Here is a 23,681-nt window from a genome sequence, read left to right on the forward strand (position 1 = left end):
GACAATTTTTTCCTTTTAGTCTGGAATATTTCACTCCGTTCTCTTTTGGCCTGTAGAACTTCCTCTAACAGGTCAGCTGTGAGTTTGACTAGGGTTTCTCTATATGTTAATTGATTTTTTCATTTTTTTCTTTTTTAAACATAAGAATCTTTTCCTTGCGTTCAGCTGAAGAGAGCTTGATTATCATGTGTGGTGGTGAAGATCACATTTGGTCAGTACTATTGGGAGTTTTGTGGCCCTCCGGTATGTTGTTTCCCAGTTCTCTCTCCATATTAGGAAAGTTTTCATTTATTATTTAATTCAATACAACTTTAAGCCCAGCTTCTCTTTTTGCATCTTCTGGAACTCCCATAATTCTTATATTTGGACTTTTAATAGTGTCTCTTTATTCATGAATACTTTTTTTGAGCCTGAACTAGCTCCACTTCCAGGTTTTTGATGGTTTTCCCATTGTGACTAGAAGCATCTTTCAATTCTGAGGTTCTTTTTTTTGCCTCATTCATTTGATTGTTGAGGTTTTCCACTTAATTTATAATTAGCTCCAGTGTGTCTTTTCATTTCCAATTGTGTCATTTCATTTCTTAATTTTGTTTCAGTGTTTCTATTTCCACTGTGCCATACTCCTTAAATTTCTTGAGCTCCTCTATGTGCTTCTCACTGCTCTTAATAAGCTTTATAACAAGTTTTTAAAAAGAGATTTATTTTAAAAAATTTTATTGGAAAGTCAGATATACAGAGAGGAGGACAGAGAGGAAGATCTTCTCTGGTTTACTCCCCAAGCGGCCCACAATGGCTAGAGCTATGCCGACCTAAAGCCAGGAGCCAGGAGCCTCTTCTGGTCTCCCATGTGGGTGCAGGATCCCAAAGCCTTGGGCTGTCCTTGACTGCCTTCCCAGGCCACAAGTAGGGAGCATGATGGGAAGTGGGGCTGCAGGGATTAGAACTGGTGCTCATATGGGATCCTGACAAGTGCAAGGTGAGGACTTTGGCTTCTAGGCTACCATGGCAGGCCCAACAAGTTTAAAAAATTCTTTGTTCCCCATTTTCTCAATGTATTTCTTAGTTAACTCTGAGATTGGCAAAGCTTTTGCTCTTTTGCGGGGAAGGCATCAGTAATATTCATTGTGCCTCTGTCTCCTCTTTTGCTCTTGGCCATTTTACTTCTTGTTAAGAGATTCTCCTTAGGGTAGGTTTCTAAGCTGTGCCACCCACTGGTCTACCGGTTGGCTTTACTGAATGCTAGGCAGCTCTTCTCTTCTGGCCAAGTCTCACACACTGGAGATGCGATACGTTAAGGTTGAAGGTTTGGTGTAAACCCTAATCTGTTTTCTTCAGGGTTCATAGTACAGGGGCTCCTCAGCTGGGCTCACACAGGGTTATGGTGTTGCTAGAACAAAATTCTTTTGGAGCTGAATGGCCACTTCACTGCCTTTAGTATTGTTGGTGTGCAGGTACAAAAATATAGATAAATGGGAGAACGTGTTCCTTTATTGAACTTACCCACTCGAAATTCAAGGACATCATATTGACAGTCTTGGTGGCTTTCTAGGGAAAAATACTTGAAGTTAACATAGATGGAAGAATTTCCCTGATTTGGATTGGTGAGAGTCCATTCACAATTGAGGTTTCTTGAGTAATTACTGACTCTATCAAATCCAGGAGAAGTAAAATTTCCTTCAGGAGCATTTGTGAGAGGCCCGCCACACACTAAGGAAACAAGACAACAGAGAAAGTGGTGTGAAGATTGACAGCGTCACTGACAATACCATCAAGGAGTCAATTAAACGGTGACTACAATTGCAGCAGCAACATCACCACATAGATTTTCTGCCTGTAGGCAGTTATGCTGTTAATAAAGGATACACAGATTATGGAAGAAATTCACACAGGACTGATGTGCAAAACAAAGAGTTCTTCACTTTCTCCACTGCAACAGCTGAGGTGCCTACCTGAAAGCTGGGCTCTGTATCACATCTTGAAGTCTAGGCTGAAGAAGACGTTTTCTTTACAACATTCACGTCCCCTCCTCCTAAATTTAAAAAGCCCTAGATCACAGCACTTCAGGAAGTATCATATTTAGAATCCACAACTTGATTAATTTTGGCATAGTCTATATCAAATACAACTACTCCACTGGAAATACGTATATAAATAGAGGCTGAAGAAACAAATTCTGCTTGTTTGCAGTCAAATGCTCTCTGGAAGTAAGTTACTGTGTAAGAGGCAGACTCTTTTAAGCACAGAGGGACTGACTGAGGGTTTCAGAGCTGGCAACCAGGTCCAATGGCAGTATAAAACTGCTTCAGCTGGAAGCTTGTCTGGCAGCATTTTAAAACCAGTTTTAAATTCATAATAGCACTTTTCTTTCTAGGCCTTTAATCTTTCTTCTGTCTGGCATAGGCATCTCAGCCTATCTCAGCCTAGGCATGTTTGTTTTTTGTTGAAGCACCTAGGTGGGTTTGCTAAGGAAAGGCAAGAAAGCTAGGTTGTTGTTTGCAGCAGCTGTGGAGGTCGGCAGTGCTTTGACTAAAATGAGGTGCACTCCCCACTCCCCACAATACCTGCATCTTCACTGGATGTGTAGGAAGCCATAAACCCTCCGTATGGCCTGGATTCATCCACGAAATAGACGACTTTCATTGTGTTTCCTGAAGACTGAATCTCATTGCTTGCATTCACATTACTGCACAACTTTTCCAGTTGGGGAGAGTTACTTCTCAGGCCATTGAACACCTGTGGGAAACATAGTGTAGCTTTTGGCTATGCAGTCCAACTTACTGAACATTTTCTGGCAGGTGATATTCCTAGCCCAGACTTCTTTCTTCTAAGGGAACCCTGCACTTAAGTACTTAACTCCATAGGCCCCTTCAGAGAACATGTTGTAGCACAGCAGCAGCAGGTAACACTGTTGCTTGGGCCACCTGCTACCCCTATCACAGTACAAATACCCAGCTGCTCTGCTTCTAATTGAGCTTCTTGCTGATGCATCTAAGATTCAGTAAGTATTATCCCAAGTGCTTGGGCTTCTGACTCCCTTATGGGAGAACCAGAAGCAGTTTTAGGTTAATGGTTTTATCCTTGCCTAACCCTGACTGTTAAGGACATCTGGGAAGTAAACTTGCAGACAGAAAATCTCTCTCTCATATTCTATCTCTCTCTTTCCTCCCCTCTCCCCCTTTTGCCTTTGAAGTAAATGAAAATAAATAAGTGTACATTAAGAAAATACAAGTACAGGCTCCTATTTAAGTGCCACAAGCCAATATGTTACCCTGAACATACGTCGTTTTACTACATGAACGTATTGTAATAATGCCCTCTGGCCAAGTGGTGACAGGCGGATGACTGCTGTGCATTTTGTATCTGGGACCTGTGTTTCACAGGTAAAGCAGATGTACCCCTATGCTCACATCACAGTAGGCAGAATTCACTGACAGCCACGCTTTTCTTTTCTTTTTAAAATTTTTTTAAAACAATGCATCAAGCTCTTTGCTATTTGGAAAGAAGGCTTAAATGTTAGCCTCTGGCAGTTTGAAAAATGCAGTAACTCAAATCTTTGAAAATATCTTGTAATTTTAAAAAATCCATATCAACATGAATGGAAGAAATAATTCTTTTCTAATTACTTATGGATTCAATGCTTCAATTTTCTTATTTGAATTTTTAAAAATGAGTATTGACTCTCCAAAAAATATTAAACTGTAACTCTAGGTAGCCATAGTTATTATAATTGGCAAAATATTATTAAGTACCGCAAAAAAATCAGTGAATGATTTCACATGCCTACTTTTTACAATATATACAATATCCAGGAGAAATGACTACATAATAAGCAATTGGTTGAGTGATTGATAGACCCATTTGCAAAAGGGCTTTGAATGGCTTACAGTCAGAAAAAAAATTCTTGGAACAGAAGGAGAATTTCTCTATAACAAAAACCATAAGTATTTCATTTCATATAATTGACCATTACACTTAGCTCTTTGAGGGTGTCTGGTTTAAAGTACCTTCTGGGTCACAGGACCAGACAAGATTTCCTATCATTTACTGAGCAGACAAAGTAGCAGGGTCTACTAATCACCCATTCAGGCTATCTTATCCAATCAGCACAATGCCCCTCAAGCATTTAATGGTATATCTGTTTTCCAGAGGGAACACTAGAATTCACAGATTATACAATTTGCTAAAGTACAAAGAATGAGCCTTAGCAGCAATAAGATTTAAACCATCCCTCTGATTCAAAAACATGAGGCAGTGCAAGAAGGCACAAAAGATGAAAATATTTCAGAAACGCTGAAGATATGACTGAACAACATTTGCCAGAAGCAAGGCTAATGGGACATATCAGAAAGTGACTGATGACCTTCATTCATGCTGGTATATCTGTCCTGGGTCTGGAATCATGACTAAGAGCTCCTAGGTCATCCACTTATCACATGCTTTTAGAAGCAACCAGACTGTTATTTCCATTCTTGTCTCAAATTCCTTGTTTGTAGAAACTCTGGATCCGAGAAGGCAAATGGGTAGGGAATGGTAGCCCATTCAGGACAGGCTCTGCGATTTCATGCTGTGAGTGTGAACAAACTCCCACACAGGACTCATTGTAGAACAACCTGGCAGTCTTTCATTTTCTCCATATGTTCACAGATTCAGGCAGTCAGCTAGGACTAGAGGAAGTTTTTGCTCAGTCCAATTGGACAAGGTTTTAGGCTAGCATCAATACACCTAAAGCTGCCCCACTCCACCTGCAGGTCTTAGCGGGTGTTTCTTTTCTTTTTTTTCCCCCCTTTGTTTTTCCTGGCAAACTCTCAAGTAAGTGAAAGGTGGAAAAAGGAGAAATCTTTCCATACTGTTGTCTGGAGGAGGAAAGGAAACAAACACTGAGTATAAAAATCTATTTTGGAGTAAGGAAATATGGACATCATACTAAAGACTCAGAAAACAGAAACTGCTTTCTATTTTAAAATATTACTTGTTTGAAAGAGTTACAGAGCGGGAGGAGAGGGAGAGAAGGATTGAGGGAGAGGAAAAGAGAGAGAGAGAAATCTCAACTACTGATTCATTCCTTAAATGACTGCAATGACTGGAGCTGGACCAATCTGATGCCAGGAGCTTCTTCTGGGTCCCCACGTGGGTGGAGGGGTCCAAGTACTTTGGCCACTTTCTACTGCTTTCCCAGGTACATTAGCAGAGAGCTGGGTCAGAAGTGGATCTGATGGGTATCAAGTATAATGTTGGCACCAAAGATGATGACTTAATGCACTGTGCTACCGCACCAGTCCCAAGAAATAATTTCTGCAATCAATTCTTTGTTGGAATTTTAACCACCCTGACAGAAGAAACCTGCAAAATTTTGTGTCTGTAGGTTTGCCTCCTTTGAGAGTTAGTCCTCCCATGGAATCCACAAGTTGACAGCCCTAGTTATGCAATCAGCTGTTAAGGATTTCTACCTTCAATGGGAATGAACAGCTAAGGATCAAAACACACTTGGAAAAGGTCTAATATAAAAAGCAGAGACTAAGTAAAAAGAGTCTAGAAAGAAAGTGATCCTAAAAACATCAGCAGTTAACTTCAAAAGTATTCTTATGTATATAAATATGCTGAATGCACACTGTTTGGAAATATGGGTTAAGCATATGCTCATATGTGTGTGTGTGTATATATATATATATATATGTTTTTAACATACATTGAAAAAATGAAAGTAAAATAAGGATCATTCTAGATGTACAGCTTCTCAAAATATTTATCCTCCCCCCCCATTACCATTAAACTCAGGAACTATGAGGGTGAATGTTGCATCAAAATTAAGGATTTAACAAAGAAAGAAGATGCTTGGTATTGCAATGCCAGGTAGCCATCACAGAGAAGAATGAGGAGACTTGCCAATTTGATGGTGAGAAAAAGTACTGAAATGAAAACTGATACCAGGCTTGCATCTGTCAGATAAGGGTTCAAGGAAGGATATGGCTCAAGAAAATAAATGCAAGTGATAGTTGTATTTCATTAAATAAAGTGGAAATGTATCTTTGGTTTGGAAAGGGTATGAGTAATTAGTGATCAAGGTACAGAAAACTTAGAAAATGTAAAAAGAACAAAAGTTATCACTTGGAAAATAAAAGCAGATGTTAGTGTATTACTTGGCTGAGCTGTGAATGGTATTTACAAAAGCATAATCAAGTAAATAGCAAATGATGACAATCTAAACAAAACCTGTGTGTGCACGTGTGCTCAGGAAGGTATGCAAAGTGGGGACACCTGTGCACCTGTGGCGGTAGAAAGCTAAGTCTTCATCTCCCATGGCAGCGTGTGGACAGAGTAGCAGAATCAGGATGCCAATTAGAAACAATGATGTAAATAAAGCCAGGGGTTGCTAAAAGAGAGATGATTGGCACCTATAAAAAAACAACTGGGAGATGACATTTGAGACCCGTGTTAAAGTTGCCTTAGTGTTCACATTAGTAATGTGGTTTGGATCATACATAGCATTAGGATGTATCATATAGTCTAGGCATTTAGTAGGCTGTAATACTTTGGTTTGTGTAAGCACAGTTGGGATGTGGACACAATGAAGCCACCTCCCAATGTGTTTCTTGGAATTTATTGTGTATTCTGTCATTAAGCAATGCATGACTGTATCTGTCACGCACTCCTTATTTGCTTTCTTTTCCAAGGAAGGCTAACAAGTGTCTGCAGCACTTCTCTAATCATGTAAGTGGGAGAGTGGGCAGTGCTGATCTCCCACCACAACCCTTCACTACCTCTGCAGGGCACAAAGATTATACAGCACTACTCACCTCTATGAAACTTTTGCGATCACTCTGACCCCACTCAGTTATGTGCTGTTACAGGCCAGACTTTTGTTTATCTGGGCCTGAGCTAGAGATCATATTGCTCCAAAGATTTAGCCTATCTATGACCCCAAAGCATGTGGTGGTAGCTAATAGCCTCTTATAACAATTTTTATGTTATTTGGCAGATTTTATGATGAATTTATGCCCCTTAAAATGTTTAGAATGTATCATATGTGTGATAATATTCCTGACCTAGTCTCCTGACTGTGATTTATAGGCCAGTGAGATTTCTGACTGCACAGCACACTTACGATCACATGCTCACTGCTGCAGGATGGGTGAGCTTCCAGCCGCAGGTCACTGAAAGTCAGGGTGATCCGCCTGCCTTCCTGCACGGTGATTCTCCACTCACAGAGCCGGCCATGGGGATTAGGGTTCGGGTAGTAGGGAGAGCTAAACGTTCCAGCAGGGCCCTGTAGATCCCCACCACATTCTGAAAGGCAGGCACAAAAAGGCAGAACTCGTGAATAAATCAAATGACCCCTTCCATAGAGAATTTTCTTAAAGTTACAGTATTTTCAAATTATTCTGTTGGATAAAACCTTGCCCTTATTTATCATTATATGTATGTGAAAACATTTTTAGAGAACATATTTGCCCACTTGTTGTCTCTGTTAATATTTAATCTTTGCCACCATGAATGATGGCTCATTAACAGTATTTTAATTATCATTTGGTTCAAGATACATGAAAGACCAATAAATACAATGAATTTAAGCAGTGGAGTTGGTGGCACAGCAAGTTCATCTACTGCCTACCATACCATCCTACAAAATCTCTCTCTGACACTTTGCCTTTCAAATAAGTAAATAGGTCTTTTAAAAGTAATAATTCACCTTTTTTTCAGACAAGATTTTAATTTTCTCTGAGTGTATCAGGATATTTGGGAATACAAATTCCGGCTAACGACAGGTCAGTGGACTGGCTCACTTGAGGGGGCAGTGCAGAGCAGTTCTCATATCTACTAGCATCATTAAATTCCTCTGTAGCATTTATCACAGTCATAATTTTTCATTTATTTATGTGATTTCGGGCTTAACATGTTTCTCCACTAAGCATAATATCCAAGTAGATAGGAGTCACATATGCTTGCGCTTTTCAAATGACTGCCATAGTAATGTTTGGGACAATGTTTATATGCTGTATGTAGTCAGTAATGTTTTATTCATTTATTTCCTAAAGAATCAGTGAACTTACCTGCTAAACTGGATTCAAATCTCAGCCTGAATCCTGCAGCAGCAATGGAGCCATCGGTGACAAACCTGATGGCAGCCACGTTGCTGAAAGTATCTATGCTGTCAGGAAAGACATTTCCACAGTATTTGCCCAGACTGTTTCCTGCAAGAGTCATGAAGTAAGTTTATGTTCAGATGACTGATTTCAATCTCTATTTCAAGTGTTTTTCCCACAAAAAGAAAATAATAGAAGACAAGACCCTGTCCATGACAGCAAGAAAAAGCTGGAGACATGAATTAAAATAAAAACATTCAAACACATGAAGAAACACTGAAAAATGCAACAAATTAGGAGAAGGGTACTTTAGCACAATAAGGAAGGCTTGTCTATTTGTTAAAAACAGTCTGAGACAACAATGGCAAGTGTTTCTCTCATGCAATTTCCAGGAGACGTGACATTACCCTTTCTTCTAAAAGCACAGGCTAGCCCTCTAATAACTGCACATGGCACAGGGAGCTCTCAGCACAGTGCCCTCTCAAGGTGGCCTCCAGGACAAGCCATAAACAATTGTTCCTGGGGCTATGGGCTTCCATTGTTAATGGGTGGAATTCAAGGGAGAGAATTATTGTCCAGAGCCAACTGAGTTGCACTTCTTTGCAGGGAATTGACAAATATTTTGCCCATCTTAGAAGTGTAGAAACTTCAAAAGGTGAACAGCTGTACATGAAAATATACATCCTAGAACAACAGTCATATCTCACACTGACCTGAAGTGTGGTTTTCCCAGATCTCCACAAAGTCTTTCGTGCAGTCAGGGGAGTCTTGAAGGTTAAAATGTTCAAAATGAATGCTGAGATAATGTCCCTCGGGACCCTGGAGGTGCCACTGACAGAATAAATCATTTGGATATGGAAGTGTAGGATATCCGACGCTCTCAATGACACCACTTTGCCCTGATACTGTCCCACCACACTGGGCTGAAAAAAAAAAAAAGAGCAACAAATCTGTTACAGACTCTGCTTTCATGACTAAGTCAATAAATGTGAAAACTTTCGGGTGCTAAACAAATATGAATTGAAGATGTGAAAATTCTGAAAATGTTACATTAGTGCTTTTCTTGATATCTGAGACCTGCTACTAATGTAAAGAAAAATGACACCACAAACTCAATTCAATAATGAGAAATGGCATACTGTAACTTTGAGGGCTCAGCAGGGCTATTTCAGGAGCTGGTATGCAGGTTTCATCTCAAGAACCAGCTGATAGATTGATAATGGCCTGTCTTTTACTCTGTTTTGAAATACTGAAGCAAGTTCTGCTGCAAGAAGTTTTGTGACTGATTGGTAATATCTGCTCTTTCTGGTTTAGAATCAAAACAACCTTTAACTGATATAGCTGAGAAAATTCCTGAAAAGCACTCAATTATTTCTTTTCTCCTGAAGTGATACCTAGATTGAATTATATGTAAATAGACTCAGATCACACACCCAAACAAACTTATGGTATAGTTTAAATATTGCTATAAATAGGCTTCCTGACTTTTTATGTATTGAGTATTTGGTTACTGCCTGGACTCATCAGATATTAAATTACACACCACCATGATCATATTATAATAAATTTTCATTACACATACTTAGTGCCAATTTATTAAATAAGAAAATTAAAACACTGAAGAGAGACATTTAATTTTGAATCCAGTGGACTATTTGGCACTATTTGCCCTACAGGGAGAAAAAGTTCAATTCTTCTATGAAAGATAAAGAGGATGAAGAATTCAATTCTTTGTTCCAAAAACAGTTACATTATTAAATTATTTATATTGCTTTATTACTTAAGGTAATAAATGTATCTCACAGTAAGAGGAAGAGATAAAAATTTAACATGTATTTTTCACAAATAAGTTAGGGAAACACAAAATATCAGTTTACTAAAACTAGTGTTATAAGACAAAAATTACGGGAAAAATTAAACTACAAATGACTGTGATTTTAACCACCTACATTACTTGTTTACTTCTGTTATTATCACAATTCTTACAATTAGGCAAGACAGAAAGACTTCTTTAAAATAAAAGACACTTAACAAAATAATGTCTTATTCTATCACTACTTTCCCACTTAATAGTTAAGATATTATTACCTATAGAATACTTAGCCTTGAATCCCATGTGTGTGGGGCTGTTGTCAGTTCGGAATCTCAAATACAAGATATCTGCTGAGGAAAACTGGTTGCCAGGCAGAGACATCCCACACAATCTGGATAGTACCGGTGCATTTGAATCAGCTCCGTCTCGCAACTCGAGGTAATTGGAAGTACAGCTAAAGGGGGAAAATCCTGTAAATTGTAATGCCTTGATTTATTTTGTTTAAGAAGGTTTCACTAACTTGCTTCAAGGAAATTACTGACTCATCATTTCCATACATAAGATGCTGTGATGGAGTTAGTTTAAGATGCATGGCGCTGTGAAGTGCTTTGCAATAGTTTCCCTAATAATACGTTCTATTTGCAGCTCACAAGTCCAAGTCAACATGTACTATGGTGAAGAATATCTCCTTGCCTTCTGTACTGTTTCAGATTTACAAAATGTCATTTTCAAATCAACACTACAGATTTCAACAAAACAAGTGTTCCATTTCGCACGGCAACTTGATACGTTCCCTTTGACAAAGATGAACTCCTGTGAAAGCTGTGAGACCGAGGCTAATGTGGAGTCTCAGCTGGTACTTCCTGTCTGTCAAAGAGGGTTAAGTGTTTACTGACTGCTTCTTGAGAGTCAAGCCGTCCAGCTAACACTCAGAGAGTGGAAGAGCCTCTCGTGTCTGGTAGCCAGGGAGGATAAGTGAATGCTCTTGTGCCTCAGTTCTGTATCACGTGTGTGTTCATACACATACATACACATTTTGTTAAATGAAAGAGAAGCACAAGCTGGCTTTCCACAGTTAGTTTAGGTTTCTTTTGTTTTCTCCAGAGTAGGCTATATTCTGGGTTCTAATAATTTAAAAATTCTTTTAAAGAATGTCAGGAAACTTGTACTTTTCTGTGGTTGCATTGGTACCGTTTCTGACACAAGTGACCCCTGGTGCCCCATCACATAAATTTTCACTTCTTAAACAGATATTTTTATCATTTGTGACTTATATATGACACTGGACAAATAAATACTCATCTACCAGAAGCAGTATTTTTCCTGTGAGAGGAAGGACAGGTAACATAAATCTCAGGCATCCACCCCCGTTGCCTCTTGAAGGATGTGTCTGGTGTCACAAGGAACAGTATCTATGTACATAATCTGCTCGGCTGATGGAAGAGAAAGGCTGCTAAGCAATATCTCCAAGCTCCAAGCCCTAAGCATGGTCCTTTCCCCCACAATCTCCCATGCATTTTATGGTGCTGAGAAAAGAAGAAAGAAACTGTTATGCAACATGGAAGTGACTTACTTGGGTGTTGCTTCAATATTGAACTGATCTTCAAAATGCAGTCTAATGAGTTTTCCTGAAGGAGCTGATATGATCCAAATGCAATCAGTATGTTGAGGATAATTGCCAGGGTAGTTGGGGGAGGTCACATAGCCTGCAGAATCAGCTCCATGGATGTAGATGTTGCCCCCGCAGGCTGTCAGGAAACAACGTCAAAACGATCTATAATACGGTGACTGAGGATGCAGCCAACTGATGGCTATCATTTTTTTTTTACAGGTCAATTCATGTGTCTTTCCAGTAGCATTTTGCATTTTCCCTTCATCTAGAATTATCATTCTTTTCTTTTCTAAGCAAATAAATCATGAATTTGCTGTAGTGGGAGCTCTCTTTCTCATTTGCTAAGCCCTCTATTTTCACTGGAAATGCTGTTCTTCATTACAGCCAACAAAATGATTAGGGCTCATGGTGCATGCGACAGAACCTCACAGAAGCATCGAGTCACATCCTCCCTTTAGAGGACTGCAGAAGCCCAAGAAGAACAGCTAGGACTTCGTACTTGGTGTTCAATTCTGTAGAATGATGCACAGCCAGGATCTTGAAATGTTTAAAAGAATAAACTAATACTATACATACTACTCTGTAGGCAACAATTCATCCCATTTCGCTAAGATTTAGATGCATTTAGAGAGCAAGAGGTCAATGGCATAAAAAAATCATCCAGTTTTGCAAGATTAAGGAGCTTTACATACCAGACATATGAAAATATATATCAATGACTCTTCTGGCAGTTTCTGCAAGCAGACTCAGCAGGAGCAAACATATTTACAAATCAAATAAAACTACCCTGTCCAATGACCTAACTACACAGATATTTGATCTGTTAATCCCGAGTGACATTTATTTCTATTGGCATTGAACCACTTATGGTAAATTCCTGAACTTTGTCAATACCTACTCCATCATCTCTCACACTCTAAGTGCAATCCTCTATAACAGCTTGGTCCTTGTCTTTCCTTCATACTCCTTTTGTAAAATTCCAAGTTCACAATCAGACTGGCTTAACTGAAATCACTTGAAAATGGATGCCACTGCCAAAACATGTTCTTCCACTTCAACAGTGCCAAACAATTCACCCAATACTTTGTATATAAACCACAACAGCTGTTTCAAACATCACTAGATTTCCCTTAAACCCTTTATTCTCTCCATTCCTTAATTCTCAGCATACTATTTTGAGGATTACATTACAAAGAAAACAAAGCTGCTGGGAATGCCCTCAGATTGTAACCATTTATTTGTTACCATTCTTGGTAAATTCACCTATGTCTTTACTTTCTTTCCTTCCCTGTGTGCCTTATCACACTGTACTCTGAGTTGGATTTTCATTCTAGCTTCTTTCTTCCTGCTTTATTAATCAATTTCTCTCCCATTTCTTCAGCTCAATCTAAGCACTACTACTCAGGCCCCAATCATCTTAAATTAGCACAATTAATACTCTAATATATATAATATATATTTACATGTGTGTACGCGTGTGTGTATGTGTGTGTGTTTAAGGAGGCAGAAAAAGAATCATCCTCTGGCTTACTCTCCAAATACCCAAATGGCTGGAGCTCAGCCAGAGCCAGGGTTGGGTCCACATACGTGACAGGAACCCAAATACTTGACAGGAAGCCAAGAGTGCCACCTTCACAGTATGCATTAGCAGGAAGCTGGAGACAGGAACTGAACCCAGGAACCACAATTAGGGCAATTTTAACTAGGATCTTAACTACCAAGTTAACATTCACTGCCACCAGAGATCTTTATTAATCCTCATGTTTATAGACAATTTAATATGATTGAAAACATCTTTATTCTTTATATCTTTGACCCTTAGCTTCTTAGAGACCAACCTCTTTGCCTCTTTCTTTTGTTTTCTTTTCTTAGGGAACCTCCTTCTTGGGCTTTCTTGACATTGCTAGAAACTTCCAGAAATCCCTTTGTAGGTCTTCCCTATTATCACTCTAGATAATGTCCTGATTAACATTAGACTCTCACAATTTCAAAATGCAACCAGTCTGTTGATGATTCCTATATTATTATTTATATTTAAATTATACTTCAGTCTACACCTTTCTTCTTACCTCCACATTCACGTTTTAACAGCCCACTGGACAACTCCAGTGGATACAACTTGGAGCTTCCAAACTGAATCAGAAGATTCTCAAGTTTACATTATTATCTGCTGACAATTTCACTAACCTCCACCTTCAATGTTTTTTTCTTGTCCCTAATGCATTTCACCATGACATATTTTACTTATTTATACCGTGTACTTTTACTCTAAAATTAAACTCCATTTTATTCATTCACGATTTCTCCAGTATCTAGTACAATGTCTGTCACTTGAAAGTTCATAATATTTATGAGATGAATAGATTCCACTCAGTCAGAAACCCAATAGCTACCCTCACTTTTCCCATCCCTTCCCTTACTTTTCTCATGCAACTGAACTCCAAATCTACTGCATTCTATATTTATAAGCTTGAAATATACCGTGTTTTCTACCTTCTTTACAGCCATCTCCTTAGTTCAGGATCTAGTAATTTTTCTTCTGACTTATGCTCTTATCTAGTCTCTCTCCCTTTAGCTGTTCATGTGCTTTCAGTGATACAACTACTCTGGCATTCCTAATCTGATCTTGCTGTTTACACTTTGGGTCAAAATCTTGCTCACTATCTTTGGGTTAACAACTCCTTATGATGGAATCTATGACTTCTGAATGATTCCCGCCTTATTCATCACCCTTATATTTTACCCCTTCTGATTTCTGTCCAGCAATAGTGAATTCTTTCAAATGTTTCAATATATCTTGTCTGTTAATATTGATACATTTGTCATCACATCCTTGCTTCACTGACTGCCAAATCTACTCATCTATTTCCTCTGGAATCTTCTCTGCTCCCTGGGGGCTATACCAGGTATTGCTCCTTGATGTTTTTATATCTCCAGATGAATTCCTCTATCTTGTTCTTATTATACCACATTTTCATTGCACCTAGGCTTTTCTATCTTTGATTAATCTATTAATAAGTCAATGATTGAGTGAGAACAAAAGGCGCCTGATCTACTGTCATAGCGACTTCAAACAACCATAATGAAGAAGGGTCTCTAGAGAAAGATGATATAAACTAGCTGAACTTCATTTCAAAAGTTAGCTGCATAAGAATATGTGTTAAACAATTAGAAATGGGAATGGCATGAAAATAAATATGGTGGAAAGACAGATGGATGACGAAAATAGAAGGTGACTGTCATTAAGGAAAATGGTTGAGTGAGCAAAGAAATAGAAATAAGAGTACTGTGTTTAATATTAAGGGGAGGCATAAGCTTCAGGAAAGATAGGTAGAAAGTCGCTATTCACCCATACTTGATGAATAATTAGTTCACAGAGGAATCAAACAGGCACATTATTGTCAAATCAATCCTCAGTATATCTAAAATGCCACAGAGGAGAAGGCAAGATGGCAGTATAGGATGTGGACAGGTTTAAACTGATGGAGAATCACTAGCCAGGATGAAGCACAAAGGGCAGATTCTAGGAAATAACAGAGGACAGGCCAACAGCAGAGGGGTAGCTGGAGACACTTGGAGATGGGAAAGGCTGTGCAGGCAAAGGTGCAACCACAGCACAGGATCACAGGAGGTAGAGAGTGATGAGTTAGGAGCTGGGACCATGGAGCGAGTCATGGTGAAGGCTAAGTGCAAGAGCCCAGGACTGAAACTCACTAGAGGGAGTGGCACAAGTGACTACAAAAGAAAAACCAGGTACTAAACCCAATCAGTAAAATTGGACTGTAGAAACAAAATTAAGAAATGAAATGAAACAATTGGAAATGAAAAGAAACACTGGAGCTAATTAATAATTCAGTGTAAAACCTCAACAATAGAATGAATGAGGCAGAAGAATGAATCTCAAAATTGGAAGACACTTCTTGTCACAATGGGGAAACCATCAAAAACCTGAAAGTGGAGCTGGTTCAAGCTAAAAAAAAGTGTTCAAGAATTATGAGACACTATTAAAAGTCCAAATATAAGAATTATGGGAATTCCAGAAGACACAGAAAGAGAAGCTGGGTTTAAACAAATACCTTCCTAATATGGAAAGAGAACTGGGAAACAACATACAGGAGGGGCACAGAACTCCCAACAGCATTGACTAGAAACATGATAATCAAGCTCTCTTCAGTCAAACACAGGGAAAAGATCCTTAAATGTGCATCTGAACAAAATTAACTGACCTACAGAGAAACCCTAGTCAAACTCACAGATGACCTCTCAGAGGAAACGCTACAGGACAAAAGAGAATGGAGTGAAATATTCCAGACTCTAAAAGGAAAAACTGCCAGCCTAGAATAATTTACCCAGCAAAGCTTTCCTTTGTCTTAGAAAATGGAATAAAATTCTTCCACAGCAATGAAAACCTCAAAGAATTCATCTCTTCCACACATGCCCTACAAATGATACTTAAGGATGTTCTCTTGATAGAGAAAAGGAATAGCACCTAGTAAAACCAAGGGCAAACATGGAGAATGTCCCAATAAAACCACAAAACAAAACTAAATTAAAAAAGGAACAAAGCATTGCTAAAGTAGCAGGACAAAATTATTGCTTATTGATATTAGCCAAGAATGTAAATAGCTGAAACTCATCAACCAAGTGTCATAGATTAGAGGACTGTATCAAAAAACAAAACCCATCTATTTGTTGTCTACAGGAAACATATCTCACCAACAAAGATAGGTGGAAACTGAAAGTGTAAAGATGGATTAAGTTAATCCAGGCTAATGGGAGAAAAAAGAGCTGATGTAGCCATGTGTCAGATAATATAGACTTTGACTTGAAAAACATTAAAAGAAATAAAGAAGGATGGCACATAATGATCAAAGGGTCCATTCAGCAAGAAGAGATCATCATAATAAATGTATATGCACTGAATGTCAGAGCACCTAGCTATGGGAAACAATATTAATGTGTTTAAAGGGAAAAATAGACTCCAATACATTAATACTTTTGCCATTAAATATTGCCATCAATTATTGACTTTAAAAATACAAGCCAATACTATAATCTATACAAATGAAAAGTTCTGTAGGATGAGGTGAAGGCCATTCGCTCATCTTTCAGTCACACATGAAATCCTCAGCCATTCACAACTCAGCTACAAAGCTCAGCACGGAAATGGGGAATGACAAAATGTTCTCAAACTATAGCATAATGGAGGTAGGACCCACAGAGCTGTGTTAGGGCTTCCTCTCTTCATCCACGTGCAAGAGCTGTGTGTGCTAGAAAGTGACACAAGTGGGGTATCTGCTGTCTCAGATCCTCTTCAAGCTATTATATGCCTTTATTTTTGCTAGAGATTTGAATTGAAGTTGCTAGACATTTTAATTTCTTCTAAATGAAGATACAATTCTGAATTTAAATTATTGTGTTTGGAGGAACATATAAGAATGCATTCACTAAAATTAATATGTATTTCAAAATGCTTTCAAAATTGTGGATTAAGGTCATAGGATCATAAGGAAATACATATTATCTAACTTTTTGGAGGGGGAAACAAAGATTTATTATTTATATTGCCTCCCACTGATACTACTCCCTTTCTCAACTCCTGAATTTACTCATTTAATTAAATATACCAGAATTAAATCTCACACAATTAAATTATTGCAGTAGCATTAACTACAAGTATAATTGAGTGCAATTAAGTAAAGGTACTCTATACTAAATGAGCAATAATAGAATCAGAGCATTATATGTCAATTTATAAGAAGCATATAAAAGCATAAAACAAAGCAATCATGATTCTTTCAATATTTCTATAACTAGATTGAACTCATACTAGATGTTTTATGTTGGGAAGCATTAGGAATGTAAGGATCAATAGGATTAGCTCATCTTATACTCATGGAAAATTTCACTTTGATTACTTATTTCGGGACAAGTCTTTAAAAAAAAGTCAAACCCTCATTTTGCTTACATGTAAAATAGAAAGAAGGATATCTTTGTTAAAAAGTAGTCATGACATATATTGTGATGACACACTGAAGGCAAAATTAATGTATAATGCATAGTTATTAGGTTCTTGATAGTTTTTAAATGAATGTATTTTACTATAGAAAAAAGTACCTTCCTCCCCCCCCCCAATCTATGTAAACAAAAGACTAAGCAATTATAGGAAAAGTACTAACATGATTTTCAGAGTAAACACTTACCTAAGCTCTTTGCCTCATAGTTGATTTTAAATCCTTGACCCTCATTACTACCATCAGAAATAAACTGAACAAACATTTGATTGTCCGAGGTGAACAGAGTTGATGAAGGATGACTGCCACAGAAACGACCATTTTGTCCATGAGGTCCCAAGGGTGGAGAATAGACATCAAGTCCATTTTTTAGCTATAAAGACAAACACAGATTGCCCAAAGTTGTGAACGATGGTTTTCAAAGTCTTATCCATTTTTGGCCTAGGGAAATAAATTCATGAATGAAGCCTACAAGGCTTACCACTAAATAATCTCCTTGGTTGCAAGAAGGATCTCCACTTGGAACTTGGAAGGGCTGTTCAAAATGAACAGCAATGACTTGACCACTCTGGACCAGAACATGCCAAGAGCAATTGAGATTGGGAGGGTAGGTCTCTGGATACTTGGGAGATGTTATGATCCCTCGGTCTGCATGCAAATATCCACCACAGCCTTATAATGAGAAAGAGATTATATAAATGACATTGGCAACTGTATTTTGATTCTTTCCTGTTTTTTGTTGTTGTTGTTGGGAAGTTTTAAAGTAAACATAATAGAAATGTGGTTGAAACTAAGTGGAGGAAATGATTAGCCTAACACACATATAATACGACATATTACTGGGCATTCATTTTTCTTGTTACTGTTGATGCTGTGAAAGGCTTGAATGAGGTGAGCAATAGAAACAAATTAGTACTTCCATAAAGCTTATTTCATAGATAGGAACAGCATACAATACAAATATCCAATCTGTAAGTCAGTGATATGTGTGGCAGAGAAAAGTGAATGGGGAGAGGAAGACAGTCAATTTAATAGGGATGACAGGGAAGGCCATGTTCTTGCGGTCAAACCTGAGCATAAACCCGAATCACTGAGGGACTGAGCCAAGAACCTTCATAGCCCAGAAAACAGTAGAAAGACTCGAGCTGGTAGAGATACGTGACAGAAATCAGAACAGATGAGATAGAGCAAGAAATCCCAATGACAGCATACTGGATCATGCAGAAAATTGAAGCCCTTTTTCTGAATAAGAAAACACTGAGATATCAGAATGGCATGACGTGACTCAAACCATAAAACTGTCACTATCTTCAATAAAAGAAGGAGATAGTGGTGAGGGAAGAACAGAAGCAGAGGATATCATGAGATGATCACCGAGTCCAAGGAGAGATGATAGAAGCTCGCATTCAGGTGTTGGCAGAAGTAGAGAAAGGTGCTTGGAGTACAGCTGGGCTGGGAGGGCAGAACTGTTGGGATTTGTGAATGGGAGGATGTAGGATGTGAGAAAGGAAGAAAAAGTCAAGCATTACCCCAAGATGTTTGGCTTAAATTAATAGAAGAGTGATTTTTTTTTCTATTCACTTCAATTATGAAGAGTGTAAAATGAGCAGTTTTGGGGATTGGGAGAGGGTGTGAATCAAGAATTTCATACATTAAGTCTGGAATAACTCCCAGATATGGAGCTGTCAAGCATGTGTGTGTTTATATACATATATGTGTGTGTATGTTATACACATATACACAGAGATCTACTGCATACATGTATATTACATATTCATATATTATAGACATATATCATATGTATATAGCAATATATATATATATATAGACATACCTATGTAGTTCACAATGGTTCTGTATCAGATATACAATAAGGGTAAAGCATGCCTGAGAGACATACAAGAATCAGAAGTTGGGGGCTGAGGAAACACTGAGGTTGGAGCAGGTAAGCAGAGAGCTCTTGCAGTGAACTAAGTCGCAGAGGTGAAAATCTACCTTATCTTAGGTCAGGCTAGTTCCAAAGTCTGTTGTCTTAAATCACAACACAACACTCTTGCTTTAGGTATGAGAAAGATAATTTATATTTAGTTGGCTACATAAAAGTTATATACAATAAGAAAACACATATGAAATTAATTTTTGGGATTTCAGGAATAATTTTTAAATCGTGGGTTTTTGTTTCAATTAACAATACAAGACCTTTCAATATGTGACTACTTCCTTAACTTATGTAGCTTGGATCTTATGTTATTACTGAATTTCATGTATTGTCAAGTTTTGCAAGTCAGTCTTCATATGATAGTATCCTAACACTGAGACTACACATGGGCTGGAGTTTATGCATTTTTGACTCATCAGATTCATATTTTTTAGAGCTGCAAACTCTTCTGCCAACCTTCAAATGAATGATTTCTATTGAGAAATTTCTGAAGATGATCTTCTGTATTATTTTTTCTATTTATTCCCTCGGTTGAAGGGAAATCAGAGTTACTGCTCTTTTGATATATTATGGAGATGAGCTGTCTTCAGTTCTTTCAGCCTTCAGAGTCTTCTAGGGTTCTCCCTCTTGATAACCTTAGAAGCCTCCTTTCTAGAGAAGGTGTCTACTTAACCACTTGAAGGTGGGAAACCCTCTGCATAAATTACTCATGGAGCTTTGATCAGGATTCAGTAACTGACTTAAGGATTGACATCCAGAGGTGATAGAGATCTGTATTCTGACCTGTAACCTATATCCTGGCATGGAAAAATGGTTAGAGTAAATTAGGGAAAGGAAAAAGAGAGATATGAGATGAGGTAAGACGAGATGAGATGGAGCCGAGCAACGTTCGAACACATTACTCTTGTGAAAGGATGCGTTGAAGCCTGCTCCCGTCAAACTGAGATCAGAGGTGAAGCGGATGAACATGTACTCTCCAGTAGAGCGGATGGGCCCAGGGATCTCTCTGCCACACAGAACTGCTAGCGGCTGGGCCAGGTTATTATCTCCTATGAACAAAGAAGGGAAACTTCAGATTAGAAATATGATAACTTCCAAATCTCCCCCACATTTACTTCCAACCAGAGTAGATCACTTCCTCAGAATACAAGAAGTTCCCAGGAACACTGAAATTCTCAAACAGTAGCATATATCAGGGTTATCTCATTCTAGATCCACCTTGCTCAACTGCAGCCTGCCCACTGCTTTTCTAAAATTTGGCCAAAAGTTCTTAGCATTAATGCTCATATCAGACTCCCTGGGGTTGGAAAGTGGCAGAGAATCTTGTTTTATCATTCTTTTCAGGGATTCTGTCTGACTGCTGCAAATTGAGCATCTAGAACTGAAGAAAAGTTTGGCTTTGCAGCTTCGTTATGAGGTCCTTCACCAAGAAGCCTGCAACTTTTACCCAGCTCCTTCTGTTTGGAACTTCACATTCGTTCTTCCTTGGAATTTTAAATTTGTTTTCTATTTGTTTGGGTTTTTGTAGTTGTAAAAGCAACACATTCTTGTGGGAGATAGCAAAGATAATTTCAGTAAATGCCCTGACTCCTAGGAGAAATGCAGAGGACAACCATGTCACTGGGGTCCCTTTTCCTTCTCTTGGATGAATGTTTCCATCAAAACAACTGTTCTCACCAAGACCAAAACAGAGTGAAAGGGATTAGAACCGACATGGATTCCGTGGCTGAGGACATTTTATTTTTCCTCTAAAGCAGAAAATTAATACATTTCAGACTTAGAAAAAATAAAAATGAGATTTGAAGTGAGAGAAAACGTGTCCTTTTACAGAACCAGCAAGTTGAATTCTTTTTGACATTGATCACTACTTAAAATTCATTCATTTTGAAATTCAGAAAACAAGTATTTTCTATTCTGTGAATACAAATTAACAGCAAAGTTACTAAATGAAGATGCTTGGAAAGACATTCTTTGGAGAGCTTATTACCTGTGGAAATTTTATAGACAGTAATTTTTAAAATTCCAAACATTTAATCTCTTAAGTTCCTCTTTGCACTTCATATCTTCATTAATGTTATTTTTACTACACATCTCACCCTGTATTACTTTTGCCTATGCAGGTAATTATTGGTTAGTAATTACCTACACTATGAAATTTTGGAGTTTACTATACATGACTATTTTACAAGTATACATTTTTTCTCTCAATGAGACTACTGATTTTGATTTCTAAGCTTTGCTCCAGACAAATAATGTCTCTGAATAATTACCTATCAATTAACTGATTATTGGCGTGCAACCCAGTAACAATATATGCCTTGTTATCTTCCCAACTCATTCTTCCAACCTAGTCTTCATACTGAATTTTTTGAGTCTTGCAGACCCTCAACATACAAATTGCAAAGAAAAAATCCTCAATGTTTAAAAAGAAAGGCAGGTCAGACAACTGTAGAGGCTAAGGTTAACAGGTTATCTCTAGAACAAACACCTTGCTCTAGAGATTAGAAACCAAGGCCCCAAGATCGTTAAAGGTCGACAACTGCTGAACAATTACTATCTAGAATTTCAAGGGGATTACACTAAATACCTAATTTGATTTTCATAACACTATTAGGAATTATTATTAGGTACAGTCTATAGATAAGAAACTGAATCTTGAATGCAACTTACATTTCTGTAAAGGGGCACACATTTGAGAAATCAAAGGTGATGTTAACCCTCTTTTTATAAATGATTTATTTAAAATCAGAGCAGCATATAGAAAGGTGAAGAAAGAGAGGTTTTCCATCAGCTGGTTCACTCCCCAAATGCCTGCAGTAGTCGGGTTAGGCCAAGCTGAAGTTAGGAGCTAGGAACTGCGTCCAGGTCTTCCGCAAGTGCAGCAGGGACTTGAACACTCGGGTCATCATGGGCTGACCCAGGAGGTTCACAATCACCCTATGATAAATGGCCAAAGGTTTGTGATGACAAATCAATTTCATGAGCAACCTCTAAGCGTTATCAATTGTAGCCAACAATTTTAGATATTTGCTTCAGAATGTTACAAGCTGCCATGACGCTGAAGCAAAAAAAAAAAAAAATTGCTTGGAATTGGGCATTGAAAAACCCTCATCCCATATCAGAGTGCCTGGCATCAAGTCTTGGCTCTACTTTACCAGTTTCCTACTAAAGCACCTCCTGAACGACAGCCAATGATGGCCCAAATACTTGTGTTCTTGCAGCTCACAGAGGAGCACTGCATGAAGTTTCTGGCTCCTGACTTTGATCTGGTCCAGCCCTAGGTGTTGTAGCCTCTTGGAGAGTGATCCAGTAGATGGATGGTCTCTGTTTCTCTGCCCTCAAATGATGATTGATGCTCATGATAACAACCATCATGATAAGTAAAATTATTGGGTAAAGAACAAATCATTAAGGTAGAAATTAAACCATAATTTTAAACATATATTAACGCTATGTAAATTTGAAGAAAATATCCAAATGTGCACATAGTTGACACTTAATAACTATTTCTTCAAGGAATAATACTCAAATGAGGAGAGAATGAATCATTGGACATCTACTCATATCATTATTGAAGCAAGGGGAAATGAATAGGTTACTTCAAAACATCTGTGGAGGGATCAGCTTTACTGCACAGTAGATTGAACCACTATCAGTCACACTGGCATCTCATATAAATACTGGTTCTAGTCCCAGCTGCTCTGCCTCTGATCCAACTTCTGCTAAGGCACTTGGGAAAGTGGCAGAAGAGGGTCCAAGTACTCAGGCCAAGGCCACCCACCAGGGAGACCCAGATGGAGTCTAGACTCCTAGCCACTGTAACCATTTAGGGAATGAAACAGCTAGCGGAAGATTCTCTCTCTCTCTTCTCTCTCTCTCTTAAAATAAATAATCTTTAAAACGGTTTCCTACCATCTCGTATTACAAGACTATCATAGCCACATGTTTGGTGAGGTTCAATGTCCAGGGAGAGGAGGTTGAGTTCCACAGTAGAACCAGGAGCTCGGATGAGCCATGTGCACTCAAGCCCATTATTGTAGTGGTCCGGCCAGCCCGGGGAGAAGAGAAACACTGGTGAGTCTCTTGTAGTCAGGAACCCACCACAGGTACCTGTAGAATCAAGAGTGACAAGGTAGAAATATTTGTGATGGAAAACAAAAGAGTACCTTTTCACTTTAAAGTAATATCACTGAACAAAAAGAAACAACCGATTGAAAACAAC

At 38.3% G+C, this 23,681-nt stretch overlaps 1 protein-coding gene across 1 annotated transcript in view; it reads right to left on the bottom strand.

Annotated features, from left to right (window-relative positions):
• CUBN (cubilin) overlaps positions 1 to 23,681 on the bottom strand; it is a 228,532-nt gene that overhangs the window by 57,341 nt on the left and 147,510 nt on the right. The window contains exons 44-54 of the mRNA XM_040968271.1: positions 23,372 to 23,569; positions 20,362 to 20,508; positions 18,002 to 18,192; positions 17,710 to 17,893; positions 11,468 to 11,642; positions 10,170 to 10,348; positions 8,795 to 9,004; positions 8,049 to 8,189; positions 7,103 to 7,284; positions 2,562 to 2,733; positions 1,501 to 1,707 (exon numbers count right to left, since the gene is read on the bottom strand). Coding sequence (XP_040824205.1) covers positions 1,501 to 1,707; positions 2,562 to 2,733; positions 7,103 to 7,284; positions 8,049 to 8,189; positions 8,795 to 9,004; positions 10,170 to 10,348; positions 11,468 to 11,642; positions 17,710 to 17,893; positions 18,002 to 18,192; positions 20,362 to 20,508; positions 23,372 to 23,569 — 1,986 coding nt within the window. The remainder of the gene's footprint in view (positions 1 to 1,500; positions 1,708 to 2,561; positions 2,734 to 7,102; positions 7,285 to 8,048; positions 8,190 to 8,794; positions 9,005 to 10,169; positions 10,349 to 11,467; positions 11,643 to 17,709; positions 17,894 to 18,001; positions 18,193 to 20,361; positions 20,509 to 23,371; positions 23,570 to 23,681) is intronic.

The sequence above is a fragment of the Ochotona curzoniae genome, unplaced genomic scaffold (assembly GCF_017591425.1).
Source record: "Ochotona curzoniae isolate NIBS_2020 unplaced genomic scaffold, NIBS_Ocur_1.0 scaffold_4683, whole genome shotgun sequence".
NCBI classification, from domain to species: Eukaryota; Metazoa; Chordata; class Mammalia; order Lagomorpha; family Ochotonidae; genus Ochotona; species Ochotona curzoniae.